Source organism: Vicia villosa, linkage group LG5, assembly GCF_029867415.1.
Source record: "Vicia villosa cultivar HV-30 ecotype Madison, WI linkage group LG5, Vvil1.0, whole genome shotgun sequence".
Taxonomy (NCBI): Eukaryota; Viridiplantae; Streptophyta; class Magnoliopsida; order Fabales; family Fabaceae; genus Vicia; species Vicia villosa.
In genome coordinates, this window is record NC_081184.1 from 114,517,059 (window position 1) to 114,527,808 (window position 10,750).

A 10,750-nucleotide genomic window follows, 5' to 3' on the forward strand; every position below is an offset into this window, starting at 1 on the left:
TAAGTCCTATATGGCACTCTGTTAAGTCCTCATGGAAGGCATGCGGTCAAGGGTTCGTAATCAACCCCCGCCTAGTCTCATCGAGTCTGTTGGTATGCGCACGCCTCGCGTTGCTTGCTTCCAAACGTGCAAAAGATCTTGTTATCGAGTATGTCAGGTAAAGGGTTCATGCAATCGGACCCCCGCCTTTCTTATAGCTCGCGTTGTTCGACGTTGACGCTCGGTGTACGCACGCACCGTTTTCCTTTACGATCCGTGACGGCTTGGTTGCTGAGAGGGGTCCGCCCTCTTGTCTATGGCCTGATCATTTTCGCGAGGTCTAATGCTTGGTTGACTTGGGTTGAGCTGCTCCCCTTGGCTATGGCGGGACCGCTTTTCTACCATTCGGTCAGTACCGTTGGTTTTGTTTGCTTTACGAGTGGATGCTCGTTTGTGTGCTTATTGTGTGCTTCCCCTTTTTCTCGTAGGTTGTTAGTTTAGCTTAGACTTGTACCCTTTGTATGATAACATTAGGTAGCAAGCTTTCCCTCTTAGCTTAGGTTTTCCTCATGCATTCTTTAAAACACAAACCACACTCTTTGATTTTCTTTTCTTAAGAGCTTGTTATTTCCGCTCCATTCCCAGCATAAGTCTCCAAAGGTCGAGCAGCGGAGTGTGAATGTAACTCGTTCACCTAAAAAACACAAAACAAACAGAAATTAGTTAGCCGAGCTACGGTAGCTCTGATTCTGCAAAACAGATACGTAGGCAGCGGGGTAGGGCCCGTGCGAGCATAACACTTTCTTTTCCCTACATTCTGCATGCATTTTAGTCCAGATTAGCGTAGATTTGTTACGCACCCATAGATTTAGACACAGGCGTGGATACCATCGAGTACGATGGGCGTGAGGGGTGCTAATACCTTCCCCTCGCGTAACCGACTCCCTTACCCTTTTTCTCTGGTCGTGAGACCGTTGTTTTGTTTTGTGGTTTGCTGGCATTCCCTTCCTTTTCAGGATAAATATGTTAGTGGCGACTCTGTTAATTTTCGTGGTAGCGACAGCTGGCGACTCTGCTGGGGACGTCTTGACCTGTTGCTGGTCCGGACCTAGCGAGTCGATCCTAGCGCTTGTGTGTTTATCATTGGGTGTTTTTACTGCTTTGCATATTTACCTGTTTGCATTGCATTCTATGTGCGCTTTTACTTTTCTGCATCATATTCTGGACTGGCTGGATATCTGTCTGTTGGGTGGGTGTTTCAAGAGGTAAAAGGCCCAATACCCAGGCTATGTGTGAACCATAGGAACCCTAGGATAGAGTGGGAGCATGGTTTGTCTCGAGGTGTACGTCTCGGGATGGATTATGTGACCACGAGCAGAGTAGTGGTTTCAAACGGAGGTATTATCGTCACCCGCTTCCGCGCTGTGATGATGCTTACCTTCGGGCGGACTGTATACTGCGTTTCATGACCTTACCTTGGCCTAGATTTTACCCGTGAGTGGGGCGGGAATTAATGATCATATTAACAGGTACATTGTTGGTTACCGTTGTTCTTGTTCGTGGGTTACCGCTGTTCTCGTTCGTGGGTTACCGCTGTTCTTGTTCAAGTGTACTATGGTCCTTGTTCGTGGGGTACTATGGTTCTTGTTCGAGTGGTAGTCTGTGTTCTATTCCAAGTGTGTTATTGACTATGGGCTTTGGTTCCGTGGATTGACATTCTATATTCCGTATGGTATAACATTTGGGGGCCGAACCTTTGGCTATATACTATGTGTGTTACCGGCAGTCCAGAATGCCTGGTGGGCGGCAACAAGTCCCACCACTTTGCATCATAGCATATTTATTTCCAAAAGAAATGCAAAAAAAAGAAAGATATGTATGATAAGCATTTGCATGTCATGTTTTTCAGGGACATTCAGGAGTTCATTCAAGTTAAAGATGGACACTCCCATTGATACTGTCAAGGAGGCAAAGAGACATACGCACACCTACAGCTTTTTTCGAGAGCCGTTGACCGCCTTAGAGGGTTTGAGTTCGTTAATGACCGCTTTCTGCTTGAAGAGTTTCACGGACAATTATGGGAATATCTTGACTTTGTTGGAAACCGTGGTTGATACTCCTGCTTTGCAAACTTTGATGCAATTCTATGATCCTGAAATGAGGTGTTTCACGTTCCAGGATTACTAGTTGGCTCCGACATTGGAAGAGTACTCTATTATTCTTAATCTCAAGGTAAAAAGCGAAGTGTCATTCATCGACATTCCTAAAGATTTGAATTTCAAGTTGATTGTTGCTGCTCTTTATTTGAGCATAAAAGAAGTATCTGATAATTGGAAGTCGAATGGAGGTGTCTCGGGGTTCTCTTTGAAGTTCTTGGTGAGAAAAGCTAAAGAGGAATTTGAGAAAAAGAATTGGAACGCGTACAATGCATTGCTTGCTGTGGCTATTTACGGGATTGTGATGTTCCCGAATGTTCCCAATTTTGTAGACTCGGCCGCGGTACACATCTTCATGGGAAAGAATCCTATTCCTACTTTGTTGGCCGATACTTATTATGCCGTTCATTCCCGATATGAGAAACGTGGCGGTGCTATCACTTGTTGCCTTCAATTATTGTTCATCTGGTTCCTCTCTTTGTTGCCCAGCAAAGGACCTTTTGTGAAGACAAGGGAGACACTTAAGTGGACCCACAGGATTATGTCACTTACTTCTTATGATATTCAGTGGCCAAAGTACCGAATTAATGTTTCTGAAGTGATTGTTGGGTGTGGTAAGTTCGATAATGTTCCTTTGGTTGGTACTAGAGGTTGCATCAATTACAATCCCGTGGTATCCTTGCGTCAGTTGGGGTATACGTTGAAAGACAAGCCGGCAGATCACTTGATAGCGGAGACAGTCTATTTTGAGAAGGGGTCGGATCCAGAAAAGTTGAAGGAGATAATTATGGCTTGGAAGAAGATCCGTAAGCATAATGGAGCCCATTTAGGGAAGAAGGAATCACTTGCTTTGACACCGTATGTTGAATGGATTGTGAAACGGGTTGGAAACTTGTTGCTGCCATATGATAGGGTTGCACCACTTCAAAAGCAACCTCCTTTGATTCTATCTGAATTTGTGCCAACAGAACTTTACAAGGATGCTCTGGTTACCAACTACAGGTTGCATGAAAGAGAGCAAGAGACCAATTTGAAGTTCTTTGAAGAGAGAGATGCAAAGATGAGGTTGATGCACCAGCTCAAGCAATTCGAAGGCGCAAGTTCAAGTCAAGCTAGTACCCGGAGGCATCCCTATGAGTTGCTAGAGGAAGATTTGTATCAGAAGCAGCAAGAGTGTCTACAGTTACGGAGATCAGAGAGTAGTCTTAAGAGGCAGAAGCGGGATTCAGATAAACAGCTAGCAGAAGAGAAGGCTAAGACCGCTCGACTTAAAGAAGAACTAAGAAGACTCCGAGCCCAGCGGAGAGGAGATGGAGGAGTTCATTCTGTTACCAGGCGATCCTAGTGTCGCTGTGGAGTGGATTTGTTTGATCTATGATGGATGATTTGATGTTTATGCTTGATTTTTGTCGCCCATGTCCAGGATTGTTGGATGGGGTCGCAGTTTGATGTTCTGGATTTCTTTTGTATGCCTTATGAGCACTTTGTGACACGGTTATGTGTTTTGTTGTATGAACTCAAATTCTCAGTTATGTTTGAATGGAATATGCTCAGTTTGCCGATTTATTCTTGTGTGTGGATTGTTATTCAAATATATTCGGTGTCAGGGTTGCTATGTCCTATCTGAAAGTAAGATGAACTCTTGGATACCTGAAAATTGACAAACATCTCATGCATATCATTCATATATCATACATGTCATATATTTGCAGGTTTTGCAGGTCTTATATCTTATGTCTCGCTGTTTTATTATCAGAAGGAGTTCTAAGACGGCTAACCATCCGTATCCGACTAGGAGCAATCAGAGAAGGCAGATGGAACAGATTCAGGAACAGATGGCTGAGATGATAGCTCAACTGACAGAGCAGATGAACGCGCAGATGGCGCAGTTTATGGAAGCATTGACTAATGTGACCAAGGGGCAGGATGACTTGCGAGTTCTCGTCGAGAACTCCAGAAGGAATGAGAATGGAGGACATCCAGGGCTGTTTGATGATGTGTTTGGTAGAATTGACGATCATCATGATCCGAATGAGTTTGATCACGTGGGAGGGCACTATAATCCTTTCAATCAGCATCACGACTTTCCACCTCCACCTCCGTCTCGTCTGTTGGGAAGGAGAGATAATCAGAACCGTGGTAATTTGGATTTCAATGTTGAAAACTTTGATCAGGTATCGAGGCATAGTGCTGAAGGTGCGCATGATGAGGTTGAAAGGTATCGTCTGATTGAAGAACGTCTCAGGGCTTTTGAAGGCAAAGGGGTGTTAGGCATGGATATCAATGACTTGGGGTTGGTTCCCGGTGTGAGGATCCCACCAAAATTCAAAGTTCCATCTTTTGACAAATACAATGGGGCGACTTGTCCCATGACTCATGTCAAAGCATACTATCGCAAGATGTCAGTTTATTCAGAGGATGAGGGTTTTCTAATGCATTTCTTCCAGGATAGCTTGGCTGGAGCTTCCTTGGAGTGGTATGTTCAATTTGAACGCACTCATATCCATTCTTGGAGAGATCTTGTGGAGGCTTTCATTAAGCACTATCAGTACAATGTTGATATGGCACCCAACAGGACCCAGTTGCAGAGTTTGGTTCAGGGGTCTAAAGAATCTTTCAAAGAGTACGCTCAGAAATGGCGTGAGTTAGCTGCAAGAGTTCAGCCACCGATGACTGAACGTGAGATGATTGACATGTTCACCAGTACTTTGTCTGGACACTATTATTTGGCTTGCAGTGCTTCAGCAAACTTTTCTGAAATGGTGAGATATGGCGAACGAGTTGAGATGGGTCTAAAGATGGGGAAAATTCAGTTGGGAGCTTCTTCTAATTCTGCTGTTGGTAAGAAGCAAGCTGAAGGTTAGGCCAGAAGGAAAGAAGGAAATGCTGATGCCATATATGGAAGAAGGCGTTCAGGGAGAAGCAATTCAAAGGTTAATGCTGTCATGATCCCAGTACCACAACAACAACAACAGCAGGGACAGCATTCCAGTAATGATCGCTATCCTCCCAGGACTAGGCCTCACAGAAAGATTGATCTGATTCCTATGACCTATGCTCAGGTGCTGCAACATTTGCTCAAGATTGAGAAGATTACTTTGAGAGATGCTCCGAATGCTCCGGACACACAATCTCCGAATTACAATGCAAACGCACGATGTGCTTTCCATTCAGGTGCCGCTGGGCATGATACAGAGAGGTGCATTGCGTTGAAGAACAAAGTCCAGGACTTGTTGGATCAAAAGATTATTCAATTCACTCCTACACCCAATATTGTCAATAATCCGATGCCTACCCATGGGGGTCCAGCCGTGAATGCCATTGTCAATGGTGAAGAGGTGGATAGTGACTGTGATTTTGATAGCTGGATTCGTCCAAGTATTCCTGGGGAGATGCCTCGCAACTGGACAATTGAAGATGTCATTCAAGTCACCCAAGCTCAGGAGTAAATTTCTTGTTTTTACTTTTCTTATCATGACATAATTCCTACGCTCTGCCCAAGGCGTAGTGAATCATTTGTAGGGCCATGCAGTTCGCATTTTCAAAGTTAATCATGAAATAAAAGGACGTTTTTGCATTCAAATGTTTTGCTCTTTGTCTTTCTTTTAATTCTTTCCTTTAAATGGCAATGTTTTTGCACACACTTGCACATAGCTTAATAAAAATAAAACTAAAATAAAAACATCAATCATGCAGATGTTCCACTACCACGGATTTCATTGGTAACAGTTCCGCTATTGCTTATTATGATTTTGATAATCCGATCTACCAAGCCGAGGAGGAAGCTTATGAAGATTGTGATCTTCCCGACGAGTTGGCTAGATTGTTGAAACAGGAAAAGAAGGCGATTCAGCCGCATCAGGAGGAAATCGATATGGTAAATGTTGGTACTAAAGAGCAGGTCCGAGAAGTCAAGATAGGGGCTGCACTTGAGAATGGTGTGAAGCAGAGGCTTATTGGTATGTTGAAAGAGTATGCAGACATCTTTGCTTGGTCCTATGAGGATATGCCTGGTCTCGATACAGATATTGTGGTACATCGTCTACCTCTCAAGGAAGATAGTCCTCCTGTCAAACAGAAGCTTCGAAGGACTCGCCCAGATATGTCTGAGAAGATTAAGAAAGAGGTTGAGAAACAATTTGATGCTGGCTTTCTGCAAGTTGTGAATTACCCGCCATGGGTTGCGAATATTGTTCCTGTGCCTAAGAAGGACGGAAAGGTCAGGATGTGTGTGGACTATAGAGATCTTAATAGGGCGAGTCCAAAGGATGATTTTCCTCTTCCTCACATTGATGTGTTGGTGGATAATACTGCTCCTTTCAAAGTGTTTTCCTTCATGGATGGCTTCTCTGGGTACAATCAGATCAAGATGGCACCAGAAGACATGGAGAAAACAACGTTTATCACACCGTGGGGAACTTTCTGCTATAAAGTCATGCCTTTTGGGTTGAAAAACGCAGGGGCAACGTATCAGCGCGCCATGGTGACTCTTTTTCACGACATGATTCACAAAGAGATTGAAGTGTATGTTGACGACATGATTGCAAAGTCTCACATTGAAGAAGAGCACTTGGTTCACTTGCAGAAGTTGTTTGAAAGGCTTCGGGAATTCAGACTAAGGTTGAATCCAAACAAATGCACTTTCGGAGTGCGATCCGGAAATTTGTTGGGCTTTGTTGTTAGTAGAAAAGGTATTGAGGTCGATCCTGCGAAAATAAAAGCTATACAAGAGATGCCTGAGCCGAGAACAGAAAAAGAGGTTCGTGGTTTCTTAGGGAGATTGAACTACATTGCTAGATTCATCTCTCATCTTACGGCCACTTGTGAACCAATATTCAAATTACTAAGAAAAGATCAGACGGCCAGGTGGAATAATGATTGTCTAAAAGCATTTGAAAAAGTGAAAGAGTATCTGCAAGAACCTCCGATACTAATGCCTCCGGTTCCAGGAAGGCCTTTGATTATGTACCTCACAGTTCTTGAAAACTCAATGGGATGTGTGCTGGGTCAACATGACGAGTCTGGCCGAAAAGAGCATGCAATATACTACCTTAGCAAAAAGTTTACCGACTGTGAATCCCGATACTCACTGCTCGAGAAAACTTGCTGTGCTTTGGTGTGGGCTGCTCGCCGGCTGAGGCAGTATATGTTGGTTCACACCACCTTCTTGATTTCCAAGATGGATCCTATCAAGTATGTTTTTGAGAAGCCCGCTCTTTCCGGAAGAGTAGCCAGGTGGCAAATGATCTTGACTGAATATGATATCCAGTATACTACCCAGAAAGCCATCAAAGGTAGTGTGTTGGCAGATTATCTGGCGCATCAGCCGGTCGAAGATTATGAACCGATGAAGTTTGAGTTTCCCGATGAGGATGTGTTGTACATCAGAGATTGTAACATTCCCGGACCGGAGGAAGGACCTGAACCAGGATCGCGATGGACGCTCGTGTTCGATGGTGCCTCTAATGCACTCGGGAATGGTGTTGGAGCTGTAATTACTTCTCCATCAGGTTTTCATATTCCGTTTACAGCCAGAATCTGTTTTGATTGCACTAATAATATGGCTGAGTATGAAGCTTGTATCTATGGTATCGAAGCTGCGATCGATTTGCGAATCAAATACTTGAAAGTTTATGGGGATTCCAATCTCGTCATTAGCCAGATCAATGGAGATTGGGAAACTCGCCATCAGAATCTGATTCCATACAGGGAGCATGTGATGAGACTCATTCCGTACTTTGATGAGATCACATTCGAGCATATTTCTAGAGAAGAGAACAATCTTGCTGATGCTCTCGCTACTTTGGCTTCCATGTTCAAAGTGAAATGGGCCAATGAAGCGCCTAACATCACCATCAACAGATTGGACGAACCAGCATTTTGCTTTGAGGCTGATATTGAGTTGGATGGTAATCCCTGGTACCATGATATCAAAAAGTTCCTCGAAACTCAAGAGTATCCTCCCGAAGCGTCGGTGACTGATAAGAAGTTTATGAGAAGGTTTGCAGCTAAGTTCTACCTCAACGGTGGTGTATTGTATAAGAGGCATCATGATGGTGTGTTGCTCCGATGTGTTGTTAAGGAAGAAGCTTCGAAAATCATAGAGGAAATGCACGAAGGTGAGTTTGGTACCCATTCAAGTGGGCATACAATGGCTAAGAAGATCTTGAGGGCTGGTTATTATTGGTCCACTATGGAAACTGATTGTCATAACCATGTCAGAATTTGTCACAAGTGCCAGATCTATGCTGATAAAGTGCACGTGCCACCTGTGCCGTTGAATGTCTTGACTTCTCCGTGGCCTTTTGCAATGTGGGGCATTGATATGATTGGAGAGATTAAGCCTACTGCTTCTAATGGACATCTCTTCATTTTGGTTGCCATTGATTACTTCACCAAGTGGGTCGAAGCCGCATCTTATGCGAATGTCACCAAACAAGTGATTACTCGCTTTATCAAGCACAACATAATCTGTCGTTATGGGATTCCTGAGAAGATCATTACTGATAATGGATCGAATCTCAATAACAAGATGATGAAGGAGCTTTGTGAGTCCTTCAAGATCAAGCATCACAATTCTTCTCCGTACCGTCCAAAGATGAATGGCGCTGTTGAAGCGGCCAACAAAAACATTAAGAAGATTGTGCAGAAGATGGTAGTGACTTACCGAGATTGGCACGAGATGTTGCCTTTCACCTTGCATGGCTATCGTACCTCTGTGCGTACATCGACTGGGGCAACTCCTTTCTCATTGGTTTATGGTATGGAAGCAGTATTGCCAGTTGAAGTTGAGATCCCTTCCTTGAGGATTATGAAAGACGTCGAGCTTGACGAGTCAGAATGGGTACAGAATCGAATGGATCAGTTAAACCTCATTGATGAGAAGCGCTTAACGGCTATTGGTCATGGTCAGGTATACCAAAAGAAGATGAGAAAAGCTTTTGACAAGCGGGTGCGACCCCAAAGCTACAAACCAGGTGATCTGGTACTCAAAAGAATCATTCTTCCTCAGGGTGATCCACGAGGCAAGTGGACTCCGACGTATGAAGGCCCCTTTGTTGTGCAGAAAGTATTCTCTGGCGGCGCCATGATGCTTGCAACGATGGATGGCGAGAACTTTCCGCACCCTGTGAACGCAGATGTAGTCAAAAAATACTTCGCATAGACCTGAAAAAGAAAGAAGAAAAAAAAAGAAAAAGAAAAAAAAAGAAGAAAAAAAAGATAAAAGAAAATGAATCAGGCAAAAGAATGAAAAAGAAACAAATATACCCGCTAAGTTGAAAACCCGAAAGGGCGTCTTAGGCAAAAAAGGGACAAAAGCGAACGACTACATCTCGTATGCCACCTTGGCAATCACTCTTCATACATGCTTAGGGCTCCCGACCGAGGGATAAGCAAGACTCCGTGCTCTTGAGTTTGCACCGGGCAGCTCAAATCCCTAAAGCATGCACAACATCCACTCACTTTGTTTAGGGCTCCCGACCGAGGGATAAGCAAGACTCCGTGTTCTTGAGTTTGCATCGCTGGCAACTCAAATCCCTAAAGGCGCTCACAAACCCCGTCGGGTCCACAAGTTTGGTGATGTCATATCAATTAGTTGTTAAATCGGGCAGTGATCAATCCTAATGAGTACGGTCTTCCAAAGCAAGGAGATGAGAGCGTCGGAGTTATAAAAGTGATAGCGGGATCGAAACCAATGGATATCCGTTTCACATTGCCATTTCTCTTGTACTCAATAAATGTGTGGTTACCTCTTACTAGGAACTACTTCTGAAAAGTATTCGCTCTTTTATGAGCATTCCTTTTGCAATTAATAAAGATCCTTTTTATCTTAAACAACTGTTTTCTTTTACCGTTTTGTTTGCATAAAACATCCTAAGTTTGTGTTAAACTTTGCATATGAAAACTGCATTGCTTTTACAATACATGATTAGAAATGAAATCTTTGAATCTACTTCGGAGTTTTGTGTAACTGGGATGGCAGGCTAAGATACCATGCTATATCCTGGGGCATTTGCATTTGTTTGTCTCGCAGGTACATGTTTGCAAGCGCTTCGTATCAGCATATCGGCGGACTTAATCATGAGAGATTCTCACTCCCCAGCCGAGTGTTTCTTAAGGAAAGATTCTCATTCCTCAGCTGAGTACTTTTAGATGGGACTTTCTTTGCTCCAGGATTCTCATATCCTCAGTAAAGTACATCTTAATGCATTCTCTATGCTCCAGAAGCCTTATTCCCGACGGAATGCTTTCTCCCTAGTTGAATCATGATGGAATGGTGTCTGATTCCCCAGCTGGTTCTTAATGAAGTTCCTTGCCCGAGTTCCTCGTTCTCCCCAGTAGAACGTTTCTCTCCCCAACGGATTGACCCGTTTTCCCCAGGAGAGTCATCTTATTCCCCAGTGGAGTCGCATAAACTAAAGGTTCTTATGCCGGGTTCCTTATCCCCAGCGGATCTCTCATATTCTCAGCAGCTCGCTTTGCAAAAGTATTCATCTTCCCCACTGATTATTTCCTCAGCAGAGATTCGCATGCATCCTCAGCAGAATCTGTTTCCTTCAAGGATTTTCCCAGCGGAATGCGTCATACGCAAGCTAGTTGGTCAATCCCCATCA

The 10,750-nt window shown here is 43.9% G+C and overlaps 1 protein-coding gene across 1 annotated transcript; it reads left to right on the top strand.

Annotated features, from left to right (window-relative positions):
- The first annotated feature begins 1,917 nt into the window (after positions 1 to 1,917).
- LOC131605195 (uncharacterized) lies at positions 1,918 to 3,480 on the top strand. The gene is made up of 2 exons (XM_058877582.1): positions 1,918 to 2,141; positions 2,289 to 3,480. Exons 1-2 carry the CDS (start codon positions 1,918 to 1,920, stop codon positions 3,478 to 3,480), a joined length of 1,416 nt encoding a protein of 471 aa, XP_058733565.1.
- Positions 3,481 to 10,750: the final 7,270 nt, after the last annotated feature.